At 34.7% G+C, this 15,803-nt stretch overlaps 1 protein-coding gene across 1 annotated transcript in view; it reads right to left on the reverse strand.

Moving 5' to 3' along the window:
* Nucleotides 1-10,787: 10,787 nt before the first annotated feature.
* Nucleotides 10,788-15,803, reverse strand: part of HOOK1 (hook microtubule tethering protein 1) — a 58,879-nt gene continuing 53,863 nt past the window's right edge. The window contains 1 exon segment of the mRNA XM_011377060.2: nt 10,788-14,299. Within this exon segment, the coding sequence (XP_011375362.1) occupies nt 14,129-14,299 (171 nt within the window). The 3' untranslated portion in view covers nt 10,788-14,128.

The raw sequence follows: 15,803 nt of genomic DNA on the forward strand, positions 1-15,803 counted from the left end.
TTTTTCTACTTGGAAAGAGTAGATGGAGCTGTATTTTGAAACCTCACACAGTATTTTCAAATCAACAATTATTTATTGAGCACATACTATGAGCCAGATATACAGTGATAAACAAGGGGAGGTTACAGGGAGGGCTGTTCTCAGAGCTCACAGTCTAGTACTGGTGGTAGTGGGGAATGGAGCATTATAAATGTGCAAATAAATTTACAATAGTGGTTCCCACTCAGTAATGGGTACCAAAGCAAAAAATTCTCAAATATATATAGCCCATAACATCTTTCATCACTTTCGTCATTGTGTAATAACCTTCAGGGGGAGGGATGTGTGTTTTTTAAGTCCCCAGGTTGACTCCCCTCTTTGACCTCACCTCTTGAGAACAGATCGCTACATCGTGCCCTGGATTTCTCCATGTTTATTTATTTTTTTAATGTCACAGAATGTCTTTATTTTGCCTTCACTTTTGAAGAATAATTTCACCAGCTATAGAATTCTAGGTTAACAGGTTTTTTTGCTTTAGCACTTTGAAGATTTGTTCTATTGTTTTCTGGTTTACATTGTTTTCTGATGAAAAATCCACAATAATTTATATCTTTGCTCTCCTAATTATTATGAGTCTTTAGTCCTCTGGTTGTTTTAAAGATTTGTCTTTATCATTACTCTTCAACAATTTGGTTATATGTCTTGATATAGTTTTCTTTATGTTTATCCTGATTAGAGTTCACTGAGCTTCTTGGATCTGTGTTTAATATATTTTTAAAATTTAGATATTTTGGTCATTATTTTCTCAAATATATTTTTATGAATTCCTTCCAATATTTCTGGGATTTTAATCACACACACATTAGACCCCTCAATATTGACCTACTGGATGCTGAGTTTCTGTTAATTTTATTCATCCTTTGTCCTCTCTGTCCTTCGGTTTGGGTAGTGTCTATTGCCTTATATTAAAGTCACTCTCCTCTTTTTCTTATTTCTGAAGTGGCTAATCTGCCAGTATGTCATTTATTATTTTTTCATGTATTTTATTTTTCTGCTCTAGAAATATCACTTGATTTTTATTTTTAGAATTTTTATGTGTTCCTTTAAATACTTGAATATGTTTATAACACCCACTTAAAGGTTTTTGTCTGATAATTTCATTTCTGTCATTTTTATATCTGTTTTTATTAACTTTTCTCCTGGTTATAGGTCACATATTCTCACTTTATATCTCTAGTAATTACGGATTGACTATATAAAATTTTCATTGTAGAGTGTTTGAATTATGTTGTTCGCTTTTAAAGAGGGTCAAGTTTTGTTTTAACAGGCAGTTAATTTACCTGTAGAACATCTTGATTCTTTTGAGGCTTGTTTTAAAGCTTTGTTAGAGTGGGGTTAGAGTAGGCTTCATTCTAGGGCTCCTGAAGAATGACCTTTCTGGGGCCTCTCCTGGTCACCTGAGGTGTTCAACATGGTCTCTCCACTCTGTTTGGAATTCTAATAATTCCAACTATGTAAAAGTCATGGCAGTCATTAAGCTGGGAGCTCTCTCTAGTTTTTTTGTTTTTGTTTTTGTTTTGTTGTGTTTTGTTTTAATCCCTGGTAGATGATCTTTGCCCAGCCTCATGAAGTCTCACTCTATACATGCAAAATTTAGTATTTGGCTGGTCTCTCTGAATATCTGTGCAACTCTTTCTTGGCATAACTTCCCCCTTTCTGGTTTTTCCAGCCATATCAGTCACCCCCAATGCAAATTCATGTTTTCTCATCTTAGCAAGAGGAGACTACTGTGTTGTGATTGTTTCCCCTTCTTTTAATGGGATCAAGTAAATGCTCCAAGCAGAAAGCCAGAGAAATTTCAGAGTTCATCACGTTTGTTCTTTACTCTTGGGGTTCACAGTTCTGAACTGTCAGTTTTTCAATATCTAAAAACTTATTTTTTACATTGCCTATTTTTCTGGTTGTTTATCCTAGAAGGGCTAGTTTCATCACCCTGTTTAGCTATTATGGAACTGAAGATTAGCTGAGAACAACATTCATTTACCAAAATTGTCACAGTAATGCCCCTCTCTGTATTTACATCCCTTTCGGTGTAACTTTACAACTTCTCAAAAAATAGAGTCTATTTACATTCTCCTTTATTTTGGGCTAGCCTGCTGACCAGTTTTGGCCAATAGCATATGACAAAATTACTTTTCTGAGACCCTGCATGCTTCTGTTCTTTTGGAATTCTGCTACCAACGTTTAAACAAGCCCATGTCACCCTGTTGGATGATGATAAACACATACCCTAGTTATTCCTTTCACATTGCCCTAGATGACAGCTGGCCAACCACCAGAGCTGTGCATAAGAACAATAGAGATGAGCTGGACCCAAGTATATCCAATAGCTGAATTCAGATGCATGAATGATCCCAGCTGAGACAAGAACTGCCCAACTGAATCCAGCCTAAATTTTTAACCTTTGATTTGTGAGTTAAATGGTTATTGTTTTAAGCCACTACATTTTGAGGTGTATTGTGATACAACAATAGTTAACTACTACATTCCTTGAGGGCAGAAAAAGTAACTTTCTTATTTAATATCAAGAACAATGCCTGGAATGTGGTAAGGCTCAATAATGAATAAATAAAATAAGGTAGAATCATTGTGGACTGGTGCTAGACTGGACCTATCAACCCAAATCAGATCTCTGCCACTACTCCTCTGTCCTTGTCACTCAACTCTGATATTCTATTCCTTAGTCCTGATGCCAACTTCTGTTTTAACTCATTAGTAACATAGTGGAGAAATACATGCTCATTCTTACCTCACTGTTTCATTTCCTAGCTGGCTTTCTGGAATGGTTAACACAGGTCTCTCTGCCCAGGTGATTCCCTGAGACCCCACCTCTCCCAATTTGCAGGCCCACCCAAGGTGCCTCCATTGGATTTTTTCCATACAAATAATCTGTCTTGGCTCATAATGTGGACTTTCCTAAAGCCTCTCAAAGGCTCAGAAAACCCAAAGAAGCAGCATCTGGCCTTGGCATGCCCCATAACTTTTGGTGAGCAGCCCTAAGCCCTGCACTAGCGGCAGCCAGCCTCAGTTCCTAGCTTGGCCTCTCTATTCACCACCTCTAAGCCCAGCATGGGAAGCAGCGATCTGCAGATTGCTTGGAAACTCTTACCAGGTAGCCCCGGAAGTGCACAGGCTGCAGCTGAACTTGGCCTGCAGCTGGGCCCCTCACAGGAGGCCCTTGAGCTGACACACCCAGTGGTCTGCTTTGACCAGTGCAGGAGCTGAAGCACCAGGCATAGCTTCATTTGAGGAGGACACACCCAAAGGGTAGTCTGGGCAGGCACCAGAACCCTGCTAAAGTGAATCCATATATGACAAACCTACACCTAACATCATATTCAATGGGGAAAAACTAAAGCATTTTCCTTAAGATCAAGAATAAGACATGGGTGTCCACTTTCATCACTTCTATTCAACATAGTATTAGAAGTCTTAGGCATAGGATTCAGACAAGAAACAAATAAAAGCCATCAAATTGGAAAGAAAGAAGTAAAACCATCATTATTTGCAGGTAACATGATATTATATAGAGACAACTCTAAAGATTCCACAAAAAAACCGTTAGAACTGATCGATGAATTCCGTAAAGTAACAGGCTACAAAATTAATATTCAGAAGTCGCTTGAATTTTTATACACCAATGATGAACTATCAGAGAAATTAAGAAAACAATCCCATTTACAATCACATCAAAACAATAAAATACCTAGGAATCAAATTAAGGAGGTAAAAGACCTGTTCTTGGAAAATTAAGTCATTAAAAGAAGTGGAAGAAGAAACAAATAAATGAAAGTATATACCGTGCTCATAGGTAGGAAGAATCGACATTGTTAAATGGCAATACTACCCAGAACAATGTATAGATTCAATGCAATCCTTATCAAAATACTGATGGTATTTTTCAGAGAACTAGAACAAATAATCAAAAAATTTGTATGGAACCACAGAAGACCCTGGAAAACCACAGCAATATTGAGAAAGAAGAACAAAGTTGGAGGTTTCATGCTACCTGATATCAAACTGTACTACAAGGCTGTAATAATCAAAATAGCAGATTCGTATATTAATGGAACAGAATAGAGATCCCAGAAATAAATCCATGCCTATGCGGTCATTTAATCTATGACAAAGTAGGCAAGAATATACAAAGGAGTCAAGATGATCTCTTCGACAAATGGCATTAGGAAAACTGGATGGATACATGCAAAATAAATGAAACTGGACCACCTTCTTACATCATATACAAAAATAAACTTAAAATAGGTTAAAAATTTAAAGACTTAAATGTAAGACTTGAAACCATAAAACTTCTAGAAGAAAACATAGGCAGTAAACCCTCTGACACTGCTATTAGTAATTTTTTTTCCTGATATATCTCCTTGAGCAAGGGAATCAAACAAACCAAAATAAACAAATGGAACTACATCAAACTAAAAAGTTTTTCACAGCAAAAGAGACTATCAACAAAATGAAAAGAAAATACTGAATGGGAAAAGAAATTTGATTATGATACATCTGATAAGGGGTTGATATCCAAAATTTATACAAGTCAACAACAACAAAAACAATCCAATTAAAAAATGGGTAGACCTGAATAGACATTTCTCTAAGGAAGACAGATGGCCAACAGACATATGAAAACATGCTCAAGATCACTAATGATCAGAGAAATGTAAATTAAAGCCACGATGAGATATCACCTCACACCTGTTAGAATGGCTATAATCAATAAATCAAAAAATAACAATGTTGGTGAGAATGTAGAGAAAAGAGAGCCCTCATACACTGTTGGTGGGATTGCAAATTGGTACCTATGGAAAACAATGTGGAGGTTCCTCGAAAAATTAAAAATAGAACTACCTTTTGACACAGCAATTGCACTGCTGGGTATTTATCCAGAGGAAACCAAAACACTAGTTTGCAAAGATCTATGCATTCCTATGTTCACAGCAGTGCTATTCACAATAGCCAAGATATGGACTCAAACTAAGTGCTCATTGATAGACTATTGGATAAAGAAGTTATGGTTCATATATATGATGGAACATTACTCAGCCATAAAAAATAAAATCCTACCATTTGCAACAACATGGGTGTGCCTAGAGGGTATTATGCTGAGTGAGATAAATCATACTAAGAAAAATAGCATATGATTTCACTTATATGCGAATCTAAGGGGAAAAAAATGGACAAACTAAATGAAAATAGACTCACAGATAGAGGACAAACTGGTAACTGTCACCAGAGGGGAGAGGGATTTGGGGGCTGGATGAAAAAAGATGAAGGGATTAAGAAGTACAAATTTGTAGTTAGAAAATAGCCACAGGGACCTAGAGTATAGCATAGGGAATATAGTCAATATTATTGTAATGGCTATGTGTAGAGCCAGATGGGTGCCAGAGTAATCAGGGGGATCACTGTATAAATTATATAAATGTCTAACCAATGTACTGTATATATGAAACTAAGATAAAATAAAAAATTTTTAAATATATATACTATGCTACTTTAATATATATACATATGAATTTATATTGTTACATATACATTATATTACATATAAAAATATATGTATATATAAATATAAAAATACAACTTTAGTATGTATATTAAAGGCATAGTGTGCCTGGCATATACTAAATTGCAATTGTAACCCTGTTATGGTTATGTCGTACGAAGTCTCCAGTTATATTATGCTATGGGAGAGCTTAATTCTATACCATTTTTTCCTAGCAATTTGAGCTTCTTCTCATTGAGTTCACAGAGCTATAGAACCTCTATTGACCACTGGATCATTATAAATTTCTTAGCAGGGCTACCACACTGAGAAACCAGGAAGCAATCACTGGTAGTTAGGTGAACAGCACTTTCTGGAGCTGGACTGTGTACAGCCATCTGTGGGCCTGCTCTTTAGCTGGGTACAATTTTAGTGATCTGAAACCTACTTTTCTCTTCAGTCACATCTCATAATACTTTTCTTGCCAAAATACTGAACTCCTATCAATTCTCTAGGCATGCCAGGTCCTTTACCATCTTCATGTCATAAGTAATTTTTTCTGCAAGAAATGTCTAATTATATCTGGCAGGCCCAGTATTAATAATCTCAACTTCTCAATAACAATTTTCTTGACTTTTCCAGCCAGTTAGTTACTCTCTTCCATTCTCTGAGAATTTTATTCAAACTTTTTAATTTTCCATTTCCATATACTCTCCCAATTATTCTGAGCTGTTTCAGAGGCAATTGTGCCTTGCATACATGGGCTCGATACCTGACAGTTTTATTGCATAGTTGATGCTCAGTAAATCTTTGTTGAACCTATGGATTGGGGTAGCTAGATGACTGAGGCAGAGCAGAAATATTAATGTTTCGGTGTGTCAGAAATTTTCTGTTTCTATTCAGTAAGCCTTTTACTGCTATGTACCTTAATTTCACATTCTGGAAAATGTGGACTTCAAAGACTTTACTGAGGTCACTTCTACTTCCCCAAATCTGACTGTTGGGGAGAAGAACTTCTGAACTGGCAAAGTAAAGACCTCCAAAAATTCACTCCTCCATAAAAGTACTCAGAAGACTAGCAAAAGTTGTCGAAATCAATATTTCTAGAACTCAGGAAACTAACTGAAGTCTTGCAATAATCTGAGCATTTAAGGGGGAAAAAAAGCTGGATTTCAGCAAGAAGTGAGCTCTATGGCATTTCAGAATAGCCAAAGCAATCCTGAAAAATGAAAATAAATGAGGGGGACTCATAATTCCTAATTTCAAATTTTACTACGAAGCTATAGTAATCAAGATTGTGTGCTACAGGCATAAGGGTAGACATACAGATCAGTGGAACAGAATTGTGTTCAGAAATAAAAGCATACAAGAAAGGTCAGGTGATTTTTGACAAGGGTAACAAGACAATTCAATGGAGAAAGTATAATCTTTTCAACAAGTTGTACTGGGAGAAGTACATATCCACATGCAATAGAATAAAGTTGAACCTTTACTTCACATCATATGGAAAAATTAACTCAAAATGGCTCACAGACTAAATGCAAGAGCTAAAATTATAAGTCCTAAAAGATGGCATAGGAGTAAATCTTCCTGACTTTGGGTTTCTTAAATGCAACACCAAACACACAAGCAAAAAAGGAAAAATAGGTAAATTAGAATTCATCAAAATTAAAACGTTTTGTTGTACAAACAGTACTTTCAAGAAAGTCAAGACAACCCATAAGGTGGTGAAAAACTATTTGTAAATCATATATCTAATAAGAATTTGGATCCAGAATAAAGAACAATACAAATAGACTAATTTAAAAATTGGCAAAGAATTTTAATAGACATTTCTTCAAAGATGATAAATGAATGACCAATAAGTACCAAAATATGGTCAATCTTATTAATCACTAGGGAAATGCAAATCAAAACTACAATGAGATATCACTTCGCACACCTTAGGGTAGCTAAAATAATAAAGACAGACAATAACAAGGGCTGGTGATGATGCAGAAAAGCTGTAACACACATTGCTGGTGGAATTGTGAAATGTTGCAGACGTCTGAGAAAACAGTCTGGCATCACCTCGATGTTTTATATGGAATATATGACTCAGCAGTTTCATTCTTAGGTATATGTATTAGTTTGAGCTGCTATAATAAACACAGCATAAATTGGGGAGCTTATATACAAAAATTTATTTCTCACAGTGCTGGAGGCTGGATCAAGATCAAGGTGCTGGCAGGTTTGGTGTCTGGTGAGGTCCCACTTTCTGATTCATAGTTGACACCATCTTGCTCTGTCCTCACATGATGGAAGAAGATTAGGGAGTTTTCTCAGGCCTCTTTTATAAGGACACTAATCCCACTCATGACCTAATTACCTCCCAAAGGCCCTACCTCCTAATTGCTATCACCTTGGGGCGGTCAGGATTTTACATAAGAATTCTGAAGGGACACAAGCATTCAGACCATAGCAGTACATATAGAAGATCATTGAAACATATTTCCATACAAAAACTTGTACATGGATGTTCATAGTAGCATTATTTATAATAGAAAGTGTTAAGAACCCCAATATCCATCAACTGATTAATGACTAAACAAAATGTGGTATATACATATAGTGGAATATTATTCAGCAATAAAAAGGTAAGACGTACTGATAACATGGATGCACCTTGAAAACGTTATGCTAAATTTAAGAATCTAGTCACAAAAGAACATACTTATATGAATCCAGGTATATGAAATGTCCAAAATAGGCATAGCAAGTAGATTAGTGGTACCAAGGGCTGGGAGGAGGGGAGGGAACAGAGTGACTGCTAACGGGTAAAAGGTTTCTATTTGGGGTGAAAAAATGTTTTAAAATTAGAGAATGGTGATGGCCACACAGTTGCAGAAAAATTTCAAAAATCAGACCAGCGAGAAATCAAGCAGCACTTGGAGGGTTGGAGAAGTCAGGTTTATTACACCGGTGGTCCCAGAGGAGCTAGCACTCTGAAGATCTGGGCCCCAAGCTTAGGGGCAATTTCGCTTTTATATCTGTGCTGTTACAGTTGGCATGGGCTGATTGATTGATTTGTCCTCAGCTGGTTACAGACTAGGAGTTGCTATGGGCTACAGGCAGTTACAGAGCATGAGATTTTCAAACAGGCACTCAGGCAATACATTTGTTATCTAGACAGAACAATCAAAGGGGAAGGTGAGTCCTCAGATGATTTTGAGGTTACTCTGCCCTTTGGCCTATGCAGCAAACATGTTTACAGAAGCAGAACAAAATGCTGATAACAAGGTTAGTCATTTGAGTGGAAAATTCCTCTTCAACACAATTGTGAAGAAATAAAAACTTGTGATTTATACACTTTATGAGTTTATATGGTACATGAATTCCATCTCAGTAAAGCTGTTATAAAAATATGATTTGTGATACCACTAAAAAAGAAGCTTAGGGATATTTGCTGGTTAGTTGTGAAGGTTACATAAAAAATATCCTGGTCTCCTAATTTTTTGCCTATTCAGATAGGCATTCGATCTCTTCAGAGAAACTTGAGACTGAATTTCTAAAGAAAATATTCTGTCCATTATCAGCAAGTTTACTTCAGCTAGCATATATTTGTTGACTTTGTGGAAGATAGTGTGCCAAGTGCTGTGGGAAAAAGAGGAACCAGATCTGGCTCTTCACCTCAAGAAATAGTCTAGAATGACAGACATATTAAGAAAAAAAAGTGGGTGACATTAATGTCACCAAGACAAAAACTTTGAGTTTTTGAAACATTGATTTCTCACCTTGTTTGAGAAATCATGGAAGCATTCAGACAAGGGGAATGTTTGAGTTGAAGCAAAAGAGGTAAAATTGCAGGTTTTACCAGTTACCGACAGCAAGTTGCTACAGTGCAGGTGAGCGAGAATGAACTTTACCATCAAGGCCACAGCCAACTTAAGAATCCAACGCACCTGTGTTCTTGAGCAAGTCACTGTGTGCAAGGTGATGTTTGAAAACTTCACCTCACGTTTCTGTGATCTCAGGTCTTGTGGAACTTCAGAGAAATACAGAATGTATACATTCAACCTCGACATCTAGTACAGAGCTGTCCAGTAGAATTTCCTGTGATAGGTATGTTCTGTATCTGTACTGTTCTATATTGTAGACACTAGCCATGTGTGGCTGTAATGAGGAAATAAAATTTAATTAAAATTTACGATTAGATATCTAATGTGGCTAGCAGCCACCATATTGATCAGTGCAGGTCTTAGAACCTTGGTACACTCTTAAATGAACTAGTTACAAAATTTTGTGATGACGTTGGGCCAGCATTTGCCGTACCATTCAGAAACTTAAATTTATAGAATCATAGTCTTTAGGGATCATGGTGATTTATCTAAAGTGAGACAAGACTTCTGTCTCCATCTTTTCATATCTGGCATGTCTACTTCATTCATGGGATTAAACAAATACTTGTTGAGTATACATTAAAAGCAGAATTAAACCTTTCCAAACCCAAGAACATGGGGTACCTACACTTATCTAAAAATTGCATAACTTATTCTGATAAGCCTGTATAGATTGGGAAAGAAGATAGGATGCTAGAAGAAAGAAATCCCCAAATAAAGAAGCTATAAAAATTGCTTAAATAAGAATATGGATGGGGGTGGGGGTAGGGGGTGCTCCATAGCTGATATGACTAAATGGTGATTTCGAGGTTCCTTTTTCCTTCTTGGTCCACTGTTCCTGACAGTTACCCTCAGGCACATGACATTCTATAGAGGAAGGGGTAAAGGCTAGGGAAGGCAAACCCATTCTTTTAATAGGTATACATCACTACTGTTTACAGTCGTTGGCCAGAACTTTGTTAAATGACCCCGCCTCGTTACAAGGACATCTGGGAAGTTCTTATTTTTTCCTCCTTGGAAGGAAGGTAAATATAATAAGCTAAAATATGGGGGTTCTATTACTAAATAAAGAGAGAATGAATATTGAGAGATAAGTAGCATTCTCTGACCAAAAAAAAAAAATGTTCTGAATTCCACAAAAATGCAAAATATCTAGTGCTGAATATCCAGTGGTGAAATTGGAGATATAACTGGGCAAACCGAAAAATCACTTTTATACATCTTCTCATTCACCAAAAAAAAAAAAAAATTCAAACATAAAATTAGAATTAAATTATTTTTCTCTACCAATCTAAATATTTCAAGTCCTTTATTTAAAGCAAATAAACGTGGAGTTGTATCTACTAAAAATTCAACAAAAATCATGAGCACAGAATCAGAAAGTTTATTTCTTAAAACACTTTACAACTACTATACTGTTATTGGACAATCATTTATTTAAAATAATATCCTAAATACTTACAAAAATAAATAAAGTATTGCTTCTATTTTTCAAGTGTCAAAGTCTTCACCATAGAAAATAGAAAGAGCCTTTTATAAACATTATATTTAAGCTACATCAAGTTTAATAACCGCACACTATTTTCTTTTATGATTGTAATTTAGTGCTTTAAAAATTTCCAAACTACTCCGCAAGGTACAGGTTCACAATAAGAATGTATGCATATAACCATATAACACTATTTACATAGGAATGATTATCATTAAAAATACAAATAGAGAACCTAACACAGTAGTACTATGCCCTAAAAACCACGCCACAGAGCCAGATGTGCCATTATACAGCAACAGGTGTAGCTGTATCGTGCTAAGATTTAAATTAGCACTCCAGTTATCCAAGATGACACTTTAATGAGGGCTACCCAGTTTAATGTTTCTAGGCAAGGCATTGATTTTAATCTATACTATATCATCAGTTCAACAGCCTTATTCATTGGAAAAATAGAGTGAACTTAAAATATTTCTCAATACATTAAGTTAATCTTAGAATAAACATCACTGTCATATGTATACACACTTTTTATTTTAAAAAGAAAGGGAAATTCATATTCCTTTGAGCAAATGCTCAAAATTAAAGATCATTTCCAAATTGGTCTGTGGTTTTACTTTATTATCACTGGGACATTCAACTCCTTATCACATAGATGAATGCTAAATTTCTCTTTCCTGGTATATGCACTTAAGCTTCACAACACAGACATGTATAATTCATGGTTTATAATGAATATTTATAATGCTTTACCACCCACAGGGTGTCAATCTCACTATATTAACCAGATGTGGGAAAGGATCCCACGTCTGATCAGTTCCTGAATTTCCTTATGATTGCTCACAATAATCCAGAACTTGAAATTACATTAGTCTTGTATAAACACTTAAGTATCAAGCAATTTAAATTCTACTTATAAACCAGAAAAGTGGTAAATCACAAAATTTGTTTTTTCTCTATTAAGAAAAAAGAATCAAGCTTTATGTCATTATTCAGAAATTGCATGAATTACTTAGAAATTCCAAGTATAATAATGGAAAATTTATGAGCAATTGAACTGTGAAAATACTAATTTATTGAAATTGATGTTTTACAATAAATTCTATTAAAAGGGAGCTTGAAGAGCTTATAAAATCTCACTTATAAGTAGTAAATACCAAAGGAGCAGATGTCTTATATGACCAAAATATACCAAAATGCCATATTTAGAAAAATTTAATAAGCATGCTAAAATATTGTCAAAGGCTTGTTTCATTTCACAGAAAGTCACAGGCAAGCAGAGACTACAAGAATATATGAAAATGCAAACCAACGATATATTTGCACTGAAAAAAGACAACAAAATCTAAGAGGTAGTAAATAGAAGTTAACCCTGATAAAACAAAATATCCTGACACATTCTCCTGTCAGAGATCTGAATGCAGTATGAAATTCTTATATTTTCAGTGATTAAAAAAATGTACTGGTAGAGAATCTAAAAACCAAGTACCTAAATATGTAATACTGCTAATGGAACAATATTCATATTTTCAAGAAAAGACTAAGAATAAACTCTAGACCCATGGTCTACATACTTCAGGCCAAATCTGGCCTACCACCAGTTATTGTAAATAAAGTTTTATTGAAATACAGCCACACCTATGTGGTTTACATATACTGTATATGACTGCTGCTTTCATACTTAGTGGCAGAGTTGAGTATTTGCTCCTGATCATATGGCCAACAATGCCCAAAATAATTACTATCTGTCCCTTTATAAAGAAAGTTTGCTGACCCCTGCCTAGTCTAGACATATGCTGATAGGTATGCAGTTGTTGAATAGTACTAGAAAGATTAATTATTAATGTCACAACATAAGGTACTCAACTATAAGGAATGCCAGATGTAAGTCACAATTCAATTCCTTTTCATACTGAAATAGACTTAACAATTTTCTTCTTTTAACTTTTGTGATCTCACATTAAAGATTTCCCTGTTATAAAAAGATTTAGTATGGCACTATCCAACAGAACTCTCTGTAATGATGGAAATATTTTATATCTGCATTGTCCAATATTGTAGCTATTAGCTAATGTGGCTACTGGGCATTTGATCTGTGGCTGGTGCAACCAAGGAACTGGATTTTTTATTTCAATTAATTTAATTAAAATTGCCACATGTGGCTTGTGGCTACAATACTGGACAGCACATATCATACTCAACTAAATTAAAATTCCAAAGTGTGACTCTTAAAAATGACCAAAAAATTAGAAAGTAACACCTCTGAAAATAAAGAGCTTTGGGCCGAAACAAACTGAATACCATAAACTCAGCCCAAGAGTCCTCAATTAATAATCAAAATCGAATTGATTCCAAGTTACTTCAACACTGTGCTCTTTTTTCAGTGAAGAGGCAAAACCATTATACCATCTTTTTTTTTTTAGCAGAAACTCTGATATTTTTATGCTTAAAAGCAAAATATTTGTATTCTTCATCAGTTATATTAAAGTGTATGTGAACATTTCACGCAAAATATATTTTTTAGTTTATTTTCCATCAGAAAGTCACCACTTATAAGTCAGTTATTTCTGCACCTTTAACATTTCAAACAGGCTGCACGGAAGCCCTTGTCTATAGTAGGTACATAGGAGAGGTATAACCTCTTCTGAATCTACAAGATTTCCAATTAGTTACTTTACTATGACAGAGTCATTTCAATAGTCAAATCTTCCAAATGTTACATCTTCTTCTATTAGATGACAAAATATACCCATTCAATCACAGAATTAGAATGTAGAAGTAAAACTGCATATATCAAGTCAAAAAATATAAATCTTGTATAGATCTACATGTGCCTACCTTAAGACGATTTTTATATGGACCAAAACCACAAAACAAATATAGATGTATTTTTAAGGTACATATTACTGATTATACATTGCAAATTAACCAAGTTTGTGGTACAACTGAAAACATTAAATTAAAATATACAAAGTGAATTTGAAATTATAATACTCTCAAAACATAAATGTTTGAGATGTGTGCCTAATTACATCTTCCAATTATTTAAATGTGCTCCCTCAGAGAGATAGCTAATTCTATATTGTTTTCAAAGTCAGCCAGAAAATTAATTCCATGCATTTTGAACAGCTATTTCAGCATCATAAACTTCTTTTTCAATCTGGTAGTTGGTTGAAAGATACAAAATATTTTAAGGGCACTTCTGTTCATGTTTTCTTTTGTAGTTTAATCAGACGTTGTAGCAGAAACTTTAACAGAGAGGTTTCTTCTGGTGTTGGTGATGTGCCGTTGCTGTGCTAGGAAAGATCGTGCAGGAGTACACGCACCAGTGTCTTTGCAAGCACCACTGCTGCTCACTAGTCTAGATTCCATCCCCAGTTTCTGGAATGCTAGACTCTGAACAAAAACAAACAAACAAATAAAATGACTATTTAGAGTTTTAAAGTGCTTATCACATACATAAAGTCATTTAATACTCAAAACAATCCTAAAAACCTGGTGTTTTCATTTTTATAGAAGAAAATACGGGTTCAGAAGTTAATTAATCTGCATATGGTAATGCTAGTAAGGAGAAAACAAAGGCATAAAACCCGGTATCTCTGTTTTAATCCACTAAATATTAAATTGTTAAAAACAGTAGTTTAAAATGTTCTAGAATTATGCTTAATTACAACAACAAAAAAAAGGTTCCAAAACAAATTTTTGTGTTTGGATCATCATTCCACCCACTATAAGCAGAAATAACACAAAAGCTTAGAAAAATGGTCTGCTGGATTAACATTAGCACCATTGAGAATTAGTTAAAAATATAAATTCTACCTATAGATTCTACCCAGACCTACTGAGTAAGAAGCTCTGCAGATGAGTCCAATAATTTGTGTTTTAACAAGTCTTCTGATGCATGCTAAGTTTGAAAACCACCGGTATAGTTCAAATTTACTATCTATATAGTGATACATGTGTCAAAATTATTGTAGTCGTGGCTGCCAGGTTTCTTATTAAGGAGAAACATTACTTCTCTCTCACTAGACCACATAATACAATTTTACTGAAATTAGCATTACCAGTAATTAGTAGAATACATAAAACTGAGTAGATGCTCAAAAATTATAGGTGAAAAAATGAACAAATAAGGCATTATTTGGCTTAGTATCTTTAATGATTTATGTATCAAGAGGCCACAGGAGAACAAATAAACAATACTCAGTCTTCGATATTAACTGAGATAACTAACCCATGAGGGAAGATTCTGGGAATGCTTCACGTATTATTTCCTTCAAGACCTTGCTAAATTAAGTAAGATATTACCAAATATAGACTGGAGGGAAAGAAAAGAGCACAAAAAGTATGACAGCATGAAAAAACAAAGCATGTTTGTGGAGGGACAACCAGTTCTATGCGGTGAAGCAAAGGATTCACCTGTGGGGAGTCCAGAAATCGATATTCTCACATACTAAATAAGCAGCACCTGAGGTAGTGGCTGCATTTATTATCTATTCTAGCTGATTAGAATAACCCAAAAGAACCATATACATCATGAAATGCTACTCTTGAAAACATCCTACCCAGATTAAGAATAAAGAAGTAAAACACATTTCAGATAAAAAAAAATAAATACATTGAAAGACACACTGAGAGACTTTAGGGGATGTGAAAATAAATGCTGAGTACAAGAAGCACTTAATCTTACATTACACAGATATTCACATTTCTAAAGAAACTATGAAACCCAAATTAAATGTTTTAGAATATTTATGGATTGTTGTGTGTGTGTGCTTCATGTGAACCATTAAAGGTCCATAAGTCATAAAATCAGTTTACTGATTTTGGAAAAGTCAAAACCAATTCAAAACAAACTAAAATATATAGTCAATTTGGATTATGACCACCATTAAAAAAA

The sequence above is a fragment of the Pteropus vampyrus genome, unplaced genomic scaffold (assembly GCF_000151845.1).
Source record: "Pteropus vampyrus isolate Shadow unplaced genomic scaffold, Pvam_2.0 Scaffold305, whole genome shotgun sequence".
In the NCBI taxonomy this organism is placed as follows: domain Eukaryota; kingdom Metazoa; phylum Chordata; class Mammalia; order Chiroptera; family Pteropodidae; genus Pteropus; species Pteropus vampyrus.